This window comes from Aulonocara sp. 'chitande type north' Nkhata Bay, linkage group LG9 (genome assembly GCF_057382095.1).
Source record: "Aulonocara sp. 'chitande type north' Nkhata Bay isolate Kocher_YH1m ecotype deep benthic linkage group LG9, A_spYH_male_GT1.1, whole genome shotgun sequence".
Taxonomy (NCBI): Eukaryota; Metazoa; Chordata; class Actinopteri; order Cichliformes; family Cichlidae; genus Aulonocara; species Aulonocara sp. 'chitande type north' Nkhata Bay.
In genome coordinates, this window is record NC_141352.1 from 10,681,471 (window position 1) to 10,703,162 (window position 21,692).

Below are 21,692 nucleotides of genomic sequence, written 5' to 3' on the forward strand. Positions count from 1 at the left end.
GGCGCAGAGAACAAACCCTCTCATCCACCGGGAAGAACCCCAACGTACAGGCAGCAAGCCAAGGGGATATTAGAATACCCACTCCAGCCCGCTGCCTTTCACCAGGGGCTACTTCAGACTGAGACAGAGTCCAGCCCCTCTCCAGGAGACTGGTTCTAGAGCCCAAGCCATTCGTAGAGGTGAGAAAAACTATATCTAGCTGGTACCTCTCAACCTCATGCACTAACTCAGGCTCTTTCTCCATGTCCCAATTGCCAGTCTTAGTAGCCAGGGATCAGTCTGCCAGGGCATCCGCTCCTGGCTGCCGCCCGGCATACAATGCGCCCTACCCCTATCGTACCACCCGCGGGAGGTGCCATAGGGGTCGAGATCGCGGAAACAAGCGCCAGAAATGAGCTTCCTCCGAAGGGTGGCTTGCCTCTCCCTTAGAGATAAAGTGAGAAGTTCAGCCATCCGGGAGGGGCTCAGAGTAGACTCGCTGCTCCTCCACATCGAAAGGAGCCAGCTGAGGTGGTTCGGGCATCTGACAAGGATGCTCCTGGGCACCTCCTGGGTGAGGTGTTCCAGGCATGTCCCACCGGGAGGAGACCCCGGGGCAGACCCAGGACACGCTGGAGAGATTATCTCTCGGCTTGCCTGGGAACGTCTTGGTGTTCCCCCAGACAAGCTAAAGCAGGTGACTGGGGAGAGGAAGGTCTGGGCTTCTCTGCTTAGGCTGCTGCCACCGTGACCCGGCCCCGGATAAAGCAGAAGAAAATGGATGGAAAGCAGTTCGGTTTTTTCCCTGCATTATATACATATATACCGTATTTTCACGACCATAAGGCGCACTTAAAAGTCTTAGATTTTCTTTAAAAAGTACAGCGCGCCCTATAGCGCAGTGCGCCCTGTGTGTTGTAAGGAGGACGTAGTAGAGAACACCATGAGAACGTTAAAGGGTGAAGTGTGGGCGTTGATCGTATATACCGGACAATCGCACATACCTGTCTAAAAGGACAGGTATGTGCATTATGTGGAACATCGTTGTTTTAACAACCCTGAAAATGGCAAAGAGACACGCTTATGAAGCACAGTTTAAACTGAAGGCCATCAGCTATGCGGAGGAACATGGAAATCGAGCAGCGGCGAGAGAATTTAAGATTAACGAATCGATGGTTCGCAAATGGAGGAAGCTAGAAAACAAGCTCCGGCAGGTCAAGAAAACGCAGCTGAGTTTCCGCGGACATAAGGCGAGGTGGCCCGAGTTGGAGGAAAGACTTGAGCGTTGGATCATCGAGCAAAGAACGAGCGGGAGAGGCGTTTCGACGGTCACCATTCGGCTAAAAGCGGTTTCACTAGCTGAAGAGATGAACATTGAACATTTCCAAGGAGGTCCGTCTTGGTGCTTTCGTTTTATGAAACGGTGCCATTTTTCCATCCGGACCAGGACTACGGTAGCGCAGCAACTTCCAGCGAATTATAAGGAAAAGCTGGCCATCTTCCGCTCCTACTGCAGCAAACACATCGGCGACAAAAACATCCAGCCCAGCCACATCACAAACATGGACGAGGTCCCGCTCACTTTTGACATCCCGGTGAGTCACACTGTGGAGAAGAAGGGGACCAGCACGGTAGCGATACGCACAACGGGGTATGAAAAGTCTTCTTTTACTGTTGTGCTTGGCTGCCATGCTAATGGACAGAAACTGCCGCCTATGGTGATTTTTAAGCGAAAGACTTTGCCTAAAGAGAAGTTTCCAGCAGGAATCATCATTAAGGCAAATGAAAAGGGCTGGATGGATGAGGAAATGATGAAAAAGTGGCTGAGGGAGGTGTATGTAAGGAGACCAGGTGGTTTTTTCCACGCATCACCATCGCTCTTAATCTGTGACTCTATGCGTGCCCATCTCACAGCCGATGTGAAAAAACTAGTGAAACAAATGAACTGTGAGCTTGCTGTCATTCCGGGAGGCCTGACAAAGGAACTCCAACCGCTGTACATCGGTGTGAACCGCCCGTTCACGAGCGGCCTGGGAGCGATGGATGACCGATGGAGACCACAGTTTCACCAAGAGTGGAAGGCAGCGCCGGGCGAGTTACGCCACAATTTGCCAATGGATTGTAGATGCTTGGGCTAACATGTCTGCTGGCACTGTTGTTCGAGCTTTCACAAAAGCCGGCATCATTTCCGAGGAGCCGCACGGCACGGAAAGTGACTCTGACAGTGAAGAAAGTGAACCTGGCATGTTTGATGGAGATTTAGCGCAGCTGTTCAATTCAGACACAGAGGATGAGGACTTCGATGGGTTTGATTGATGATAAAAATGTGAGTACCAAACTTTGTTTTGCTCCTGCTTTATTTTTAAATACGCACACTTGTATGCTTGTGTGTTGTTGATGATGACGATTACTGGTAATAAAAATGTGAGTACCGAACTCAGGTTTGCTCCCGCTTTATTTTTAAATACGCATACGGTACTTGTATGCGCCCTATAATCCAGTGCACCTTATGTGTGTGTTAAATACAGTAAGGGCACACATAACTGAGACTGCGCCTTTTAGTACAGTGCGTCTTATGGTCGTGAAAATACGGTAATAATGTAGCATATGAGGTGTTGAAATGTTCTACAAATGGAGAACTGGGCCCAATTTGATTTAGTTACTTACCTCACAGCGGCTGCAGTTGATCGCTCTCTTTCCCTACGAGAAGCCTGGGTTCGAGCCTGACTATCCTGAAGGGACATTTCCTGCCGTATACACAATAGATGGTTGGGCCAAATGCCGCGTCATGTGCCTGGTGGGACTGTCAATTGAGGACATCTGAGATATTGACCTATAAGGAACTGTTACACCCCAGCCCAGGGGAAACTGGCGTGCAACACAAGGAAAAAATTTTAAAAAAGGAAAATGTCCCCACACTCCCTGCTCTCAAGGAAGACGAACCAAAAAACAACGGTCACGGAGTTTGCAACAGCCAGTCAGTTTATTAAGTCCCAAAAGGTAGCGGGTGTCAGGATGAGCATGGCCAAAACAACAAACAACACTCTAGAAATGAAATGCAGCTGGTTTACCTACACGGGAAACCCCAAAAGAAAAGTACAGGTTTCTTACCTGCCTCCCTAACCAAAAACAGGAGAAAAGGTTCCCAAAGAAAAATGGCTTCTCACCCCTACAGCTACCGAGTAAAAAAACAAAATTGACACAGGACACAATTATGCGACCCTCTGGTGTGGCAGACCAAAAAACACATCAGAGGTGGGCAACTCCAGGCCTCGAGGGCCGGTGTCCTGCAGGTTTTAGATGTGTCCTTGATTCAACACAGCTGATTTAAATGACTAAATTACCTCCTCAACATGTCTTGAGGTTCTCCAGAGGCCTGGTAATGAACTAATCATTTTATTCAGGTGTGTTGATCCAGGGTGAGATCTACAACCTGTAGGACACTGGCCCTCGAGGCCTGGAGTTGCCCACCCCTGACCTAAACCCTTCTTGTAACGGATATTAATGTTAAAGTAAAGACCAGCTCATGAGGCGTTGGTTGCTGTTCTGCATCGGGGGGGGGGGGGGGTATGGTCGGAAAATACAATGGTTGGTAGAGGATTGGACCCAAGGTACACTTCGAAATGCTGCAAGGCTAAAGCCTCATTTTCAATCGTGCTGTAATGTAGCTGGTGTTTTATACATTTTTTGAAAAGAAACAGACGGGATGGTCAACGTCATCTTCATCCTAATTGACCAAAATTAGCATTATCACACTAAAGAAAATCCCTTTGACAATTTGGCAGTACAAGTTATTGACGGACTTCTATCTGTCAATAACTTGTACTGCCTGAGATATTCATTAGAAACTTTTACTCAAGCTAACTTCCCTTTGTTTCTACTGCTCTCCATAACTGATAATCTTTGGCAAATTCTCAAATAGTTCCATACAGAAATGTAATCAGTTTTTGCCAAAGGATACAAAATTCAATCTTAATTAAGCATTCATGTGTATGAGCAGTGCATGTAGAGTGATCAAATTAATATGTTGCATACCAGCATTCACTGATACATGTAACACTGTCTACTGGACACTTAGTTACAATTAGTATTGCTTTCCCTCAAATCCCTCGTCAGCCAGAAGTGACTGGTCACAAAACACGAGCTACAGCTGATTCCCAAAGGGAGGACATGAAAATTCCTAGACACTCTGGGCTGGCTGTGTCTGCAGGTCTCGCCGCAAGAAACTGATAAAAGATTCGTCCTTTGGCAGCAATTACGGCTGATGAAAATTGCTTAAATATTACTACAAATAGCAGTGGAATTTTCTCGAAAGCTCAACATTATTCCCAACATACTGGATGTCAGTGTGGGCCTTGGGAGATGCAGGTCATTCAGATTGGCACCTTGGTGGCTGAATAAGCATTTGTCATTGTGGTATACCATATGGTGAGGCATGTACCAAACTCACCATCAGTGCGAGCAGGTGTTTCAGTTTGACCAGAAGGTAATCTGTTCTGACATTCTGCTTCTCTCTGTGATCAGATGATGGGAATAATGTTTAGTTTTTAAGATTACATGGATGTTTGCACAGAACAGATAACACCATTCATATAGTCAACATATTTTACATAATATTAACATGACAATATTAACATCCACTTTGTTCTGCGTGCATAGATTTTAACCAGTGGCCTTTTAATTATGAGTTTTATTTAGACTTTTAGTAAATAGCCATGCAATTCATGAAACAAGAATCAGGAGGTTCTGGTAGAATTCTGTTGCTTTTTAATTGGACGGTTTGACTAAACTTAGAAAACATACAAAATTAATAACAGTTCAAAGGAAATCTTTCTACATGCTGGCTGCCAGCTTCAGACAGGCGTGTGAAATGCATATACTATTATTATATATTGTACATATATTTATTAGTTTCAGATGTAGCCATTCTTGTATTTTGCTTGTTTACATTATTGTATTTTGCACAACTCTGTTGCTTGTGAAGCTCGCACACAAGAATTTCACTCACATGTGCTGTACCAATGTACCTGCACATGTGATGTGTCAATAAAAGTGATTTGACTTGATTTTCCATGTCTTTTGTGAACATTTCAAACTGTGTAGCTCTAACAGCCGGTTGGCTAACACATACAGCACCACCTCATTACAACGATGAGAGGTTCCAGTGGAAAAAATACATACTGCAATAACAATAAAGCAACAGCACTTTTTCCAGTTGTTACACTTATATCTTTCATTACAAGCAATTCATGTTAGAATACTTACGGAATTAAGCACTGCTACTTTTAACATGGACATCATACTAAAAAGTGTTGCTTAGGTAACAAACAGGCAATTCACAGGATAAGTGTTCATACGGAGAGCCTTCAGTTTTCAGGCCCCTCTTCTGTGAAACCAGTTTCCAGTTTGAATTCAGGAGACAGACGCTATTTCTACTTTCAAGATTAGGCTTAAAACTTTCCTTTTTGCTAAAGCGTATAGTTAGGGCTGGACCAAGTGACCCTGAATCCTCCCTTAGTTATGCTGCAATAGGTGTAGGCTGCCGGGGATTCCTTTCCGGGAGTTTTTCCTTTCCAGTCACCTTTCTCGCTCACTCTGTGTTAATAGACCTCTCTGCATGGAATCAAATCTGTTATTAATCTCTGTCTCTCTTCCACAGCATGTCTTTATCCTGTTTTTCTTCTTTGCCCCAACCAGATGGCCCCGCCCCTCCCTGAGCCTGGTTCTGCTGGAGGTTTCTTCCTGTGAAAAGGGAGTTTTTCCTTCCCCCTTCGCCAAAGTGCTTGTTCATAGGGGGTCATATGATTGTTGGGTTTTTTTCTGTATCTACTGTACAATATAAAGCGCCTTGAGGCAACTTTTGTTGTGATTTGGCGCTATATAAATAAAATTGAATTGAATTGAATATGCAACACTTATGAGGTCATAACTGATCTAATGGACTTCCACACAGTAACACTGAACAGGAGATTAAAGCTGAATTCTGTAAAGCCTGATTAAGATTGACCCAGCAGAAGAGCATTGGTTCAGATCCCTCGTGTTTCTAGCTGTGTTCAAATGAACTTTGTCAGGATAATGTCCCATTAGTCTGCCACTTTTGTCACAGCAGGACACTTTGTAGGTTTGCTGATGCCTCAATAGGTTTGTGTTACGGATGAAAGACTTCACACTGCTCATATTTCAGTGGATTAACTTTAGTGTGGATGAGCTGATGATTTTTTAGATGATGAAACCTAGCACAAGACTTTCCACACTAAGCACAGTTGAAAGGTTTAACTCCAGTATGAATGAGCTGATGTCGTTTTAAGTTGCAACTCTGAGTAAAAGATTTTCCACATTGATTACAGATAAATGATTTAACTCCACTGTGGATGAGTTGATGTCTTTTTAAGTGACCAATAAAAGTAAAAGACTTTCCACACTGATCACAAACAAATGCTTTAACGCCACTGTGGATGAGCTCATGTTGTTTTAAGTCTCTTTTCTGATTAAAAGACTTTCCACACTGATCACAGTTGAATGCCTTGACACCAGTATGAATGACCCGATGTGCTTTTAAGTAACCAAGCCGTGCAAACGACTTTCCACAGTGATCACAGCTGAAATGTTTAGCTCCTGGGTGGATGACCTCATGGACTTTTAAGCTGTAACTGTGAGCAAAAGCCTTTCCACACTGACCACAAACAAATGGTTTAACTCCACTGTGGATAACCTGATGCGTTTTTAAGTGACCAATCAGAGTAAATGACTTTCCACACTGATCACAACTGAAAGGTTTAACTCCACTGTGGGTGAGCAGATGGACTTTTAAGCTGTAACTGTGAGCAAAAGCTTTTCCACACTGACCACAAACAAATGCTTTAACTCCACTATGGATAACCTGATGCGATTTTAAGTGACCAATCTGAGTAAAAGACTTTCCACACTGATCACAGCTGAATGCTTTGACCCCAGCATGGATGAGCTGATGTGTTTTTATGTGGCCAATCTGAGTAAAACCCTTTCCACACTGACCACAAACAAATGATTTAACTCCAGCATGGATGACTTGATGTCTTTTTAAGTTACCAATCTGAGTAAAAGCTTTTCCACACTGACTACAAACAAATGCTTTAACTCCACTATGGATGACCTGATGTGTTTTTAAGTACCTTTTCTGAGTAAAGGACTTTCCACACTGATTGCAGCTGAATTCTTTAACTCCACTGTGGATGAGCTGATGTGTTTTTAAGTCGCTTTTCTGAGTAAAAGACTTTCCACATTGATCACAGCTGAATGCCTTGGCACCAGTATGAATGACCTGATGTGCTTTTAAGTGATCAAGGCGATTAAAAGACTTTCCACACTGATCACAGCTGAATGCTTTGACTCCAGCATGGATGAGCTGATGTACTTTTAAGTTGCTACTCAGAGTAAAAGACTTTCCACACTGATCACAGCGGAACGCCTTGACACCAGTATGAATGAGCTGATGTCTTTTTAAGTTGCTACTCAGAGTAAAAGACTTTCCACATTGATCACAGCTGAATGCCTTAATACCAGTATGAATGAGCTGATGAGTTTTTAAGGGACCAAGTCGATTAAAAGACTTTCCACACTGATCACAGCTGAATGCTTTGACTCCAGTATGGATGAGCTGATGTACTTTTAAGCTGCTACTCCGAGTGAAAGACTTTCCACATTGATCACAGGTAAAGCTTCTGTTCCCACTATCGATGCACTGGCGTCTTCTGGGCTGCTTCATAGTGGTCAAAGGGACAACAACTGGATCTGTGCTTGCCGGCGTTGGCTGTTTTTTGCTGATGTCCTCAATGTGTTGAGGTTTTGGCCTGCTTTCCCACATCTCTCCTATAATGACAAAGAAATAAAACAGAAAACCAAATGCAGTTATGGTAAGAAGTAACCCATAAACTGTACAGATGTACACATAGCATTCTTAGAACCTTATTCAGATCAAAAGCATCCTCATAAATAAAATATCAATTTCAGAAGTTTTAAAAAATATTTGTACTTCGCATTGCTTCTTAATACTTCTCCTTTAATGGTTTTTGTCTATTTCTACTACTATTTACACTGTAGATATATAGTGAAGATTAAAGACTCAAAGGGTTTATTGTCATATGTACAAGAAGAAAAAGCATTTCTCTGTGCAATGAAATTCTTTCTTTGCTGCCACACACACATGCCGGTTAAGTTAAGGGTTGAAAGAAAGTATGTATATATACACAAATGACACCACATAAAATATAAATAATACAAATAAATAAGTGAAGATAAAATTTAAATCTGAGATAGAAAATAAACCCCCACGTATAAGCTTAAAAACACTACAAAAGACCAAGGATAAAGGAGGATTAGAACTACCTAACTTTCAGCACTACTTCTTAGCCAACAGGCTTCAGTTTACCTCAGGATGGCTAAAACATACCCTCTTAGATGAACCTTTGCTAGATGTAGAACAAGCACTTTGCAATAATCTAGAGCTTATCAGCTCAAACATCCAACGACATGAATGCTTCAAAAGCGTCAACATCGGCTCTTCTCTGACAGCATAGTGGGAGTTTCTAAAATTGACGGCGTCTTCATTAATCCCATGCAAACGTACACCTATCTGGAACAACCCTGACATATTACAAAACAATAATATGATAAACTTTTCAGCTTGGAGTGGTAAAGGAATCAAATATTTAGAACATATACTAGAAGGAACAGAATTTATTTCATTTGACAGACTAGTTACACAATATGGGATCAACAAGAAAAGATTTTTAGAATATCAACAAATTAAATCCATAGTAAAAAAGAAATTTAAACCAGGTCAAGTTGAACTACAAACACCACCAAGTGTGGTTCAATTTCTTACTCTTAAAACCCCCAAATTACTATCCAAAATATACAGAATGCTTTCTAAAACAGATGAATCAATATCACTTCCTATTGCAAAATGGGAAGCGGATTTATCAGTTAACTTAGACCAAAACTTCTGGTCTCAGATTTGCTTAAAAACCTTTCATCTAATTAGAAATCCCAGTCTTCAATTAATTCAATACAAAATATTACATAGAGTGCACTATACAGGTCATCGGATGTTCAAGATGGGCTTTACGTCTACCAACAACTGCTCACACTGTCAAACCAAAACACCGGACATTTATATCCACGCTCTTTGGTTCTGTTCAGAAGTTTTGGTGCGAGATATGTGAAGACTTATCAAAGTGTCTGAAATGTAACATTCCAACTTCCCCCTTAGTGTGTTTGTTGGGCAGCTTAGATAATGTCACTTCAGAAAAGAATATCGCCCATATGGTTTTCACTGCCCTATGCATAGCCAAGAAAACAGTCCTCATGAACTGGGTCGCGGAGTATGGGGGTGCCTACTGGGGTCAGCGGGGGAGCTGGCCCCAGGGAGGGGTCACTTGCCCCTCCCTTCCTTCCCTCCCCATCTCCAGCTGCCTCCCTCTTCCCGCTCCATCACAACCACCCACACATGCAGGACCTTGGAGTAGGGGTATGTCACCAGGGTGCAGAGGAGGCCACCCCCCCCGTCCCCTTCTGGCTGCCCCTGCCTCAATTTTATTCCACAACTTAGACATTCACATTACTCACACTCTCATTACACATACACATAGGATCTTGGGGGTGGGCACGATACACGGAATCCAAAGTACCATCAGGGTGTACACCCCACCCCTGGCGTCGTTGCCCACCTCTCAATGTTAAATACACGTAGACATTGAGGGCTAGCAGGAGGGACCATGCGCTTACCTGCTGCTCTCTGGCAGGTAGCTCCATGCCCTCCTGGGTTTTAAATGCACCTTAGAACACACATGCATCAACACTACAATGAGCGGGTGGAGGGAGGTTTGGAGTCTTCTCTCACCCCCATTCTCTGCGACCTGCTGGAGCGGGGGGGCTAGGAGGAGGAGTTGGCCGTCCGACTGCGGTCTGGAGTGTGGGGCCTCCCTGCTGCTGCGGAGTCGGGGCGGTCTGCCTCCCCCCACCGCAGGGAAAAGGGTAACACCACCTGGGTCTGGGTGCAGTTCCCCCCCCTCCAGGGGCAAGGGTACCTAGACCCGGGGCTTAGAGTACGCTTGGGGAGTGTGATCGTGTGTACAGCGTCTCTTTATGTCTGTCTCCACGTTGGTTGAGTGTGGAGTAAGTGCATATGAGAGCATGAGGGTGGGAATGGATGTTTGTATCTGTGTGTGCCTGTATGTCTGTGTCTATATGTCAGGTTGGGTGTCAGGCGCCACCTCTCTGGGGACATCTTAGGCCCTCCAAGGTATGGAGGCCTATCTCCCCCTACCACCACTTCCCCTGCCAGTGGCGGACTCCCTCAGACGTCGGTGCGTTGGTGGTTCTTTGTGTCCGGGGATGGGCGTCCAGGTACACACCGGCTCACTCCTTGGCGGCCGCTTATCGGGGCCTGGAGCCTGGGGCTTGCTCGGGCCACTTCGGAGGTGGGGTGCCCCCGGCCTCTCGGCCTGGGGCTCGGTCACTCAGGCACGGCTGGCTGCCGGCGGCGCTCACGGGCGCGTCACTGCAACTCCCCCTGGCTTCTGCTCCGCGGCTGCTGAGTGAGCCCTCATCTGGGACTCTCCTCAGCTCTTTCTGGGACAGTGGCGCGGCTGCCCCTCTGTTGGTCTTCCTTGGTCTCTTGTGTTCTGGGGGCCTCTGGATGTCTGGAGTTTTGATCTCCTCCATACCTGCTTCATGCCCTGGAGGACGGGGCTGTGGCCCCCCCACACCCTCTAGCAGATCATTACATGAAGGAACCTTTTAAAAAAACAAAAAACAAGCGCGTCCATGCTCACAGGTGTACACACGGGTGATCACACCCACAAACTACACCCTTTTTGGCTCCTACCTCAAAGCACACTGTGTGCTGTTGATCTTATGTGCTGCACAATAATGTTTAACATTTAGTATTTACTGTCATATTCCCATATATCATTGTGATGTTGTTTATTCTATTACTCTTGTTCTCTTCTGCTTGTTTTCTTTTTTCTTTCTCAGCAGGTGACCCAGGTGATTGATATATGCATTTTTTCTTCTTTTTTTCTTCTTTTTTTTCTTTTTCTGCTCATTCTGTTGGTTTTTGGTTTTTGCCCTTCTCCCCCGTCCCTCTTCTCAGCTGTTTCTCTTTCCCTCTTTCTTTCTCCCCTTCTTTCCCCCAGTCAAGTCTGTCCCATGTTCAGTAAGTGAAAATAAAATAAACAATAAAAGGTGAATCAAATGGACCATTATGGCAAGGCTGGGATGGTCAATTTGGTAAAGTAAATCCGTTGGGCATCTTTCTTTGCCTTTAGACAACAATTCTGAGGGCAAAAGAGCCAAACGGGACAGGCAAAAAAAAGAAAAAAGAAAAAAAGAAAACAGTCACACAGCGATAAAAAGAAACACAACAAATGGCAAGAAGCTGTTGTATTATTAACTGCAATAGCCGGTCGCATGACAGCCACGGGAAGCCAATGGGTAAAGTGATCGTTTTTTATCGGATTACGTTGTGGAAGAGAAATTGTTTGAGCCATGTTTCCGGAGTACCAAAGAGCCGACGGATGGCCTGGATTGCAGCCATTCGAAGACCAAATATAACGTCCCAGAACACTCCAGCTCACATCATAGTCTGCTCCAAGCATTTCCACAAAGGTCAGTCTTCTGTTGTAGTTATTACGTATTTTATCATAACATAATTGTTGATGTAGGTTACAAATAAGTCTTCTTTCGATTTGAATTGAATTCGTTGCACTATGCTGCTTTGTTCGCGGTGGCTTTGCGGGCTAATGTTTTTTGTGTTTTGTAGGAAAACCAGCCTACAAAATGATGGAATGTGATCCAGACTGGCGCCCTCTATCAACCTGGTCAGACAGAGTTTAAAGCTGCTACCATAGCCAGATTTGATCAGTTAAGAGAGAGAGCGATATCAAAACAGCCACGAAAAGTCCCGCATATATGTGCCCAAGTGTTGTACTGAAGCAAGCAAGTGATGATTAACTGTTTTCCAGTAAGTTGTTTTGCAATGTTGTTGTTTTTTGTTGTTGCATTGTTGATTTGTTTTTCATCGAAGCAGCTAATAAAGCACAATGCATTTTTTGCCTTTTTCTTGTAAGATTCTATAATAGAATGAAACAATAATGCCAGTTATAAATAAAGACAAATTGAATGAATTACGAAACACATTTTATTCCTATTAGATCTGAAAATGTTGTGTAACACTACAACCTGAAACAACAATTAGATTGCGTTGGCCTGTACAGGAGATAAAGGACAAAAATGTAACAACAGCTGTGAAATGGAATAGTCCAAATCACCAAAGTAAACTGGACCTGGGCTTGTTGCAGGGATCTGGGCAGCACGCTAACGTCCTTACTCCACTCTATGCTCGTATGGGTCTGACCCTTTCACTCCTTAGATTTTTTCTTTGTACAGACCTGGCTTGTTCTCCGTCGTTTTGTACATCACTGTTTTTCGGGCAAATAAAATGCAAGTAGGGATTAAAACCGCAGAATTAATGATTACTGGTGCTGGAAATACTAGTGCTTGATGCAGTGTTTTGATTTTGTTGCCATTCCTACCCACAAAGCAATGCGGGAAAGTCACGTGGTCTGTCAATCTCTATACAGCCAGACAAAAGCATTCCACAGCTGTTCTTTACACCTTTGGCCCTCTCCAGAAGGGGGGAGATTTTTACAACTCCTTATCTCTGATTTAACTCTAGGGCTACGTCCACACTAGCATTGGAAAACTAGCATTTTTAGTTGTGCGTCTACATTTAAATGGGCGAAAATACTTATGTTCCAGTACTGCGCATGTGTGAAACGTAAGACGATTTGACCTGCCTCATTTTTGTCTGCTACTTATTTACTTTCCAGCTCTTTGACATGTCGCGGCAGAATATTGAGGAAAAGCACCGATTCTTTTTTTCAAATAGACTAACAATGAGGTGGAGTTGTTGCTGCGAGTAACACAAAAGTACAAAGTTGCAAAAGTGAGTGAGGATTAAAGAGTTTGAAGAAAAGCTATGTGGAGCACATACGGACTGATATTAATATTTAATAGGGCTGTCAAGATTGAGAGCAATCAAAACAACTGCTGTATTATGCCCTCCGCTATCTTAGACACATGACTGCATCATATGACTAACATGCATAATCGTTTTAGAAAGTCTCTGTTTTCGCTGTCCACACTGCGATGCAGAAAAAAAAGCACCATTTTCAAATGTATTAGTTTTCGAGAGCATTTGGAAACGCTGTGTGTTCCATCAGCAAATACACCGTCTCAGTGTTGAGGGGAGGCCAAAACGGAGAGAAAACGATGTGTGGAAGTAAGATAAGACAAACCAAAGGCTTCACACCTGTGGACTTTCCCCCCATAGGGCTTTGGAGTGTGATGTAGCCCTTTGTTTAGTAGGCCAAAGGACTACAGAAGCGAAAGCACACAGAAACATCAGCTGTGTTGTCAGTTGCAATGTTAGATCGCACGATCGGGAAGGGAATAAGCTGGAAAATGGGCTCTTTTTATCATTTCCTCTCCTGGAAGCAACGTGAGGGATCTCATGTATCTGATGTTACCAAACAAAAACGTCAGGCTTGGATAGCAGCGGTGAGACGAGCTGATATCGAGTTCTCTGCCATCATTTTTTGTTGGTAAATTCATATTGCTCTTTATAGGCTTTTAGTTTTATTTTCAATGCGCTGAGGTCATAGAAAATTAGAACAAACATCCTAATGTGTGATGCAGCAGAACTATGTTCTGTTTATGTTCTGTTTATGGAGTAGCTTATCGGTGACAACTTCAGACTAGCAGGTGGAATTTGCCTTTTTTGCGGACGGCTCCTTTGGTGTGTTTATTTTTTCCTCTAGAGCAATTTTTGGAGCAGCTGCTGAGGAAAAGTCAATGTTATGTGCAACCTCTGGCTGTATCTTGGTCATATGGGCAACGTACTCACAACGTGGAGGCTTAAAAATGGACAAATCTTGCACCCAACCGTTTGTGAATTAGATGTGCGCCTCCAGGGATTTATAATTCCGAAAATGATTTGACATGTATGCGCCGACAGACAAGGTACGAGAAGGTGTCAGGGTAGGACAACGGCGGTAGGTGGTCTGGGTTTTCACTCCACTGCCATATTTCATACGGGTCCACATTACCGATGCACGCTATTCGTGGCCCTCTAAGATGGCGGCACACTCCCACAATGCATTGTGGTGTGACGTCAACTCCAAATCCCTATTGGATTTCACCAAGTTTCTCAGGCTGCCTGGTTGTGTGTGTGCAATAAAGTTGAGGCTGAATGCTCTTCCACATGTGTGCCTTTAAAAACCCAAAAGTGATATTGCTAAAGCACACAGCTGTTGGCGATCAGCTGATTACCGATCTACTATTTGAGGCTGGGTCACAGATCCTCTCATCGCTGGATGATTGAGCTACTGACGTTAGTCTTTCTTTTGGTCTTGTACCTTTACGCCCTACCTTCGTGATTTGTGAGTGATTTCTCCCTTCCCTGTTCCAGTTTATCTTCCCGGACCTGTGACCTCCCCGCGGTACGGACGTGTGTGAGTCGGATGTGAGGACGTGAGCGAGCGTGAGAGAGAGAGAGAGACTTCCCCTAATCCCCTGGAACCCTGGACTTTCCCCGTCACTGTATATAGTATTTCACTGGTGTGTAAATAAATCGTGTTCTGAGACGTCAACCTGCTCTGCGCTTGAGTCCCTGCTTTCAGTTTGTGACACATTTCATGTAATCTGTTTCTTAAAACACATTTCCTTTCAAAGTTCTTTGCTTTGTCAAAACCCCTGAAATCCCAAAAAGAAACATGTTCTCTCTTCTCCAAAACATTACACATGGCTATTTTATTCCTATATCATATGTATTATATATCATTACAGATAATTAAAAAACATAAGCAAGATGTTTTAGCTTCTTTTCTTTGGTGATGTGTAGTTCCCCCCCCCCCCCCAGAAATAGCAGTTACAGTACTTCTTTCATACACAACAAAAATGTTATCCATCCCAGATTGTCACTGGTCCTCAAGGTTTTTCATGTTCCAAGTAGAATAAATGGCCATGCTCCAACTGATGTTTAACCAGTATTTTAATCTTCTTTCCACCAGCAAACATCGTGAAAAACTATGGTGAAATGATCAATGAAAAACACGGATATTATGTCAGCAGAATAAAAATTACAATTCAAATAAAACGTACACACAAAGTAAATGCACAAACATATCGTGTGTACCTTTCTACTGAGCATTCATGAGCAATTGTAGTCCATATCGTCCATATTTCCACCTTTTACACAAGTCAGCATTCTCTTTCTGGCTGGAGCCCTCAGTCTCTGGTGACATGTGCGCTTAACCCTTTAAGACCTACCATAGAACCAAGTCTGCCAGAGCTTATATTATATTTTTACCTGCTGTGGAGCCATTTGTGGGAACATTTCCAGTTGCTATACATCAATACAACTGTTATAGCCCAAATTTTAATAATATGTCTGCATTAAGTCCATAGTAGATAAATTGCAAAAAAGTGCAATAAACTACAAAAAAATTGAAAATCGTTTGTTTTTGTTGTTTTTTTTACATATATTTCCACTTAGAGAAATTTAAGAGGTTTATCCCTCAAAACTTTAAGTACAATAAAGTTGCAAAAAATAGTTTCCAACAACAGGAAATTTATTTTGAGTGTCTTCATAGTTTTATTTTTGAGATACACCAATTTTTATATACTGCAGAAAAAACGAAAAACAATCCTATAATGCAAATTTTGAAAGAAAACAGCATGTGCATCAAAATAAACTATTTCCAGCAGTGCAATTTGAGTTCTAAGCATGCCAGACACTATTCAGAAAAGCATAAAGTCAAACATGACTTTTAAAAACACCAGTGTAGGCTCACAAGGCCTACAAGTAAAAACAAATTACCTCAATTCCGGTTTTGGGCAGGTAATGGCAGACATGCGATAGTTCGCGGTGCCATCTATTTTAATGTAGGAAGTGTTATGAACAGCTGATCGGAAAGTGTATTTCTGGAATATTATGTTTTTGTTGCTGCAAGTGCTTTTATGCAATTTTTGCAAAGCTATATGTGGAAGGAAACTGTGACCTAGGACAAGCTGATGGTTTAAGATGTAAGTACAATTCCTCCGGTTTCATATGCCAAAAAAATTATTGTGCTAGCTTACCTTGGTTCCGGTTCTAGGGGGATTTAAAAATCGTTATGCAAAACGGAGCGTAAAGCCGCTACGACTAGCTTTAAAGGGTTAAAGACACTATTCATGAACTTTATGTAGTCTTCCTTGTACTTTGGGTTCTTATCCATTTTTCCTTTTAAACGTTTCAGGCGAAACATTGCAAGCTGCTTGTTATTTGTAAGCTGTGGGCGTTCTCTAAAAGGCAGAGGCATTTCTAAATGGCCTTCCTCATTGTAGTGAATATTGTCATTCAGCATCTCTAGAAACTGAATGTCCTCTTGAGATGCACTACCTCCTTTATAGTTTTTGTCCAGAAAGTCATTTTCAAGTGCTTTAAAAACATTACAAAAATTTCCCTTTAGGTTGATCATTTGACAATTATTCATTTAATCCCCATATTTGTGAAAGAAAAGAAAAACACTTTTTTTGAAAAGTCTGTAACAAAACCATCAAATCTGATAAAGGTTATTTAAATGTTGCAAAAGAAGAATGGATTGGAATAAAAATAAATACATATCCTAACCTTAATTACTGGGGGAGAATAATGAATGATACTCGTAGTGAGTAAAAAGTAAACAGTGCATTTTTTGGACAGAGATTCACTTTTAATGTGTATGTATAATATAATACAGATACATAAAAAACCACTCCCAAAACAGAATAAATTATTACAAATAAATTATTACAAAATATTAATTAAAAAAAACTATAAAAATGGAGGCAACTTTGCCTGTGGTAGCATGTATACAATGTATGAAAAAATCTTTATTGCAGATACTAATTTTACTAATTTAATAATACCAATTTTGTGTTGTAAGATTTATGACTTTCATGCTTTCATAGTGGTGCTTGGGAGAGCTTGACATTTTATTAGGTGGTACACACTGTAACAAGTGTGAGAAACACTGATAAGTGTATGTGTGCTTTTGGAAAACATTTAAAGCTGCAGTACTGAATCTTTGAAATAAGCTTAAAACATATTTAGAATAGAAACAGAGCATCTGCTTCTCTTTACAGCTCCTCACTCCACCAGGGCTGTTTGGCACTGATAGTGTGCACATGTGATGCACGTACTGCGGCAGTCATACAGACGACTGGACGGTCCAAAAGTTGGCCGACCTATTACTGGCTGAGGCTTTAGTAGAGTTGTGGCTGAACTACATAAAAATATATCATTAATTTTAATCTCCCCAAACAATGATAATGTTGGTGGAATGTTGTTAAAGAGGGTCAAAAATGTTTCAACCCAGTTTTTTTTTTTTTTTTTTTAGCAGATTCTGTACAGCAGCTTTAATATAGGGAGGACACAACTTCCAGATTGTGAGTAAAATCAGGTTTTTTGTCTTTGTCAGTTTAACAGTATCTGTTGTGTCTGTCACTGTTCCCTGTCTGTTTTCTTACCTGGTTCTTCCTGACCTTGTACTTTCTCCTCACGTTCCCTCTTTCCTCTCTCCCTCTTTGGACTGACAATCATACACAAATAGATTGTATACAATTAGATGAAAAATTACATTAATATGAAAAAAATACTATTAAGATCACTAACAAGTTCTGTCTCAGTTTACTTTCAACCAAAAGGCAAATAACCAAACCACATGAACATCTAATAAAAGATATAAATATTGAAACACTGATCCAACATCATTCTTGATTGACGGATCATTTGATTTTACACTTTTGCCTGAATGTGGCTCCTTTAAAAAACAAAAAAACAAACAAAAAACCTTCCTCATATCCATTATGAACACACACACACACACACACACACACACACACACACACACACACACACACACACACAGGAGTTATGAGGTTAATGGGCATTCAGTCAGTTAGCTAGTTAGTATCCATTTAAAACAGGACAGTGGTAACAACAGCAGGCTACGGACAATTTTAAGTTTCAGATGTTAAATAGGCTGTATAAATTTCAATGGGAGCAACAGGACGGTCAAATGTCACTGAATTTACTACAGAACAGGACGGATTGTAGGGTAGCAAACATCGCCGGAAAATACGTTTTTTTTTTTTTTTTTTTTACACCCAGGTTACCAGGATGATGAGATGAAGAAAGCAGACTGGAATACTAATAGGTTACATGACCTGGTAAACAGAGTGGGTGAAGAGTGCAAAGGTCGTCCAGATGACATACCAGATGGAAATGTGTAGGAGAGAGGGTGGTGGGCTTTTTTTTTAACTAGATGGTTTAACACAATCCTGGAGAGAGTGAGAGGATACCTGAGGTATGGAGAAAAATGTACTTGTATTGTTTTTTAAGAAGAAGGTTGATGTGCAAAGCTGTAGCAACCACAGAGGGATAATGTTGTTGAGCCATATCATGAAGAAATGGAACGTTGTTGAAGCTAGAATAAGAAGAGAGGTGGTGAGCAATGAGCAGCAGCACGACTTCCTGCTGAGAAAGAGAACTACAGATGTGATGTTTGCTTTGAGAGTGATGGAGAAGTATAGAGAAGATCTCAAAGAGCTTCACTTTATCTTTTTAGGATTAGAGAAAGCAGATGATAGGGTGTGAAGAGAGCGTCAGTAGTGGCACAACAGCTCCCTCTGGTGGTCGCTGTGGTGCAGATCCATCTGTCAGGCCTTTCTTCAAATTCAGTTAACTTATCTATAGAAATAAGACTCTTGATTCTCAAAGGTCCAAAGTGTGTGTGTGTGTGTTTTCAATCAGTAGAGAAAGACTAATGGATGAAGTTTGTGATTTTCCTGAAAACTGATTCGGATTCGATAGTGTTGGTCCATCTGTTAGTGAGCAGGGAGTGAAAAAAATCTGAGTATAAAAACATCCTATAAAAATATTGTAGCGGCAACCTTCGGTCCTTCTTTGCCGCTTCTGCAGAACGTAAAGTTTCTGACTCGTGCTCTTGTTCAGTCGCTTGGATGCCTTCCGGTAGCAAAAAACGAGGTGAAGGAAAAAAGGGGCAAAACATTTATTTTCCAAACAAATCGAAAGGTACGAAACAAATGCCTCTGGTGGGAGCTCAGTTTATATTCCCTTCATGTTACAACAAAAAATAACATTAAAACGGCGACGGTCAGAAAACTGTTGCTCCACGTCCTGCTTGCTTACCTAACCTTTTTACCCACACCCCTCCGCATGCGGGCCAAATACACACCCCTTTACGACATCTACCAACACTTTACAACAACAACAGACTAATAAAGCAGGATTAATTTATGGAGCACAGCATATTACATTATAACATAAAATGATCAAGATTATAATAAAAACTTAAAGATCATGACAAATACTTAAATATGGCATGATGTAACTGAGTGAAATATTGGCCTGGACTTGGCTCCAACAAATATATTGGATTTATTTATTGGTTTGCAGAGTGTTTGAGAAGATAGTTACATATAAAGATATGAAGCGAAACAAATAAAAATTTCAAAATAAAACAGGAAATGATCTAAGATATACACATAAAACATAAAAGATGAGTGAAGAGATCTTATTGAAATAAAAATGAGAACAAGAGTCAGAGCAAGTTTGAATGGCAGAATGCAAAAGATTAAACACACACAGGTACAACAAAGGCTCGTTTCCCTGTGGAGTCAGGTCAATACATCAAACGTCCAGCAGATGGTGATACACACTCAGTTTACAATGGCCAACTGTGCTGCTGCTCCTCCACCTGAAAGCATGTTTGGTTCCAGACTTCAATGTCGAAAACCTTAAAGAGAGTCAAAGACGCACAACTGAGCTTTCATGTCTTTAAAGGCCTCCAAGTTAAAGAAGGCAGTGGGAGAGAAAGCCATGATTCATTTAAAAAAAGAAAAAAAGGTATCAAATAAATATCAACGTGAACATATTTATGCAGAGATATCAAGTTAATTAGTAAAATGGGAAATATGTGTGATATGTGTGACTTTTTATAGAAACATGCTGAGGCAAGCATGGACATACAAATAAACCCCCCTCTTGTAGCTCTTTGGAAATGCACAAATACAATTTTATGTCCATTAGATTTTGTGAAAATATCTGTATGGCTGGAGTTTCCTGAGGAGCTTATTGATTTCTGCATTAAGCTGATTCTGTTAGTTAAAATTAAAATGTTGAGAACTGAAATTAAATTATGTGGCAACAATTCAAAGAACTTCTTTTTTTTTTTTTTTTAAAAAAGGGAAATTAAAATAAAAAACAATTGTGTACTTTATAACTCTGCATGTTATTCTCATCTATTTATAGCTTTACACAGAGAATCATTCTTTACACTGGAAAGATGAAGTAATAACTGATGTTGTTCTTGGATCATCCTGATCATTGTTTCTCAGAAACCACACACCTGTAGCCACACAATTATGTCCTTCTCATCAGGTTGTCCAACTTCATTCCTGGACGCTACAGATAATCTCCTGACACAATCTGACCTGGACTCTTTCCAGGCCCAGACACTCCCAGGAGAACAAGTTTTAATCTGATAATTTTCAATAGATGATGAAAACAAACCCACTTAAACTGAGAACAGATGCTTCTTTTAAATATCGCACATTTTTTAAAATAATGCTGTTTTACTGATAAAAGAAAAATTACAAGTATATTTTACTGTCAGGGAACTGAGTGCAAGAAACTGCAGATATGTCAGCTGTAAAAAGAAAAAAAAAATTATTGACAAGACCAAAGTAATTTGTATTTACTGTTGATGTGAACTGAGTTATCACCGTAGTACGTCCAGTCTCAAATATAACTCTCTAGCCAAGCACAAAGCTAATGCAGAGAGCCCTCCTTCCTCTCGCCAAAGGCAGACCACACTGGATAGTTTTCAAAGGAGACGTCTGGACAATTCTACAACCAACAAACTTTCAACAGTCGTAGCAAAATGGGTGGCTACAGCTTGCAGGCCGATTAACATTGTGGAGGATGAGGGGCTACGTGAAATAATTCACAGAGCACCCAACGACTGCACGTATGAATTGCCTTCGAGAGCCACCACTGTAACCAAGATACACAACCTGTATGAAGATGAGAAAGCCAAAGTCAAGGAGGCTTTGGGGCAGACCAACACGGTTGCACTCACCGGGGACTATTGGACTTCTATAAGCAATCACAGTTACATTGGGTTACAGTTACATCACAGTAACAGTGCGTCGCACACAGCCTCCATCGAGCTATCACAGTTTCTCTGCAGGACAGTCCATTTAACAGCACACTGACAAAATGCCGAAAGGTCATAGGCCATTTCAAGCATAGCCCAGCAAAAGCACTGGAGCTCGAACAACAGCAAATTGCACATTGTGAAAGAGTCACTTACACAGGATGCATCAACAAGATGGAACAGTATCCTGGAGGTGATCAAACGTGTTCTTAGAAATCAAGAACCACTGAGAGATGCACTGGCACTACATCCAACCAATGTCACAATACCAACAACAGCTGACCTGGAGAAACTGAAGAAGCTGGAGACTGTGCTGGAACACTGCAGGTAATTTATTAATACTTACTCTTACCACTTTTGGTAAGGAAGGTTCTCAGGCTGAAGAGAACCCTGGGGTTGTTCTTATTT

At 41.7% G+C, this 21,692-nt stretch overlaps 1 protein-coding gene across 1 annotated transcript; it reads right to left on the reverse strand.

Moving 5' to 3' along the window:
* Positions 1–5,474: 5,474 nt before the first annotated feature.
* LOC147321654 (uncharacterized) lies at positions 5,475–7,823 on the reverse strand. Its single transcript, XM_086305681.1, has one exon. The coding sequence runs from the start codon at positions 7,820–7,822 to the stop codon at positions 6,233–6,235; it is 1,590 nt and encodes a 529-aa protein (XP_086161807.1). The 5' UTR covers position 7,823; the 3' UTR covers positions 5,475–6,232.
* Between the last annotated feature and the right edge of the window lie 13,869 nt (positions 7,824–21,692).

Coding starts and splice junctions, on each gene's coding strand:
- LOC147321654 (XM_086305681.1), bottom strand. CDS start 7,822: ATGTGGGAAAGCAGGCCAAAACCTCAACACATTGAGGACATCAGCAAA.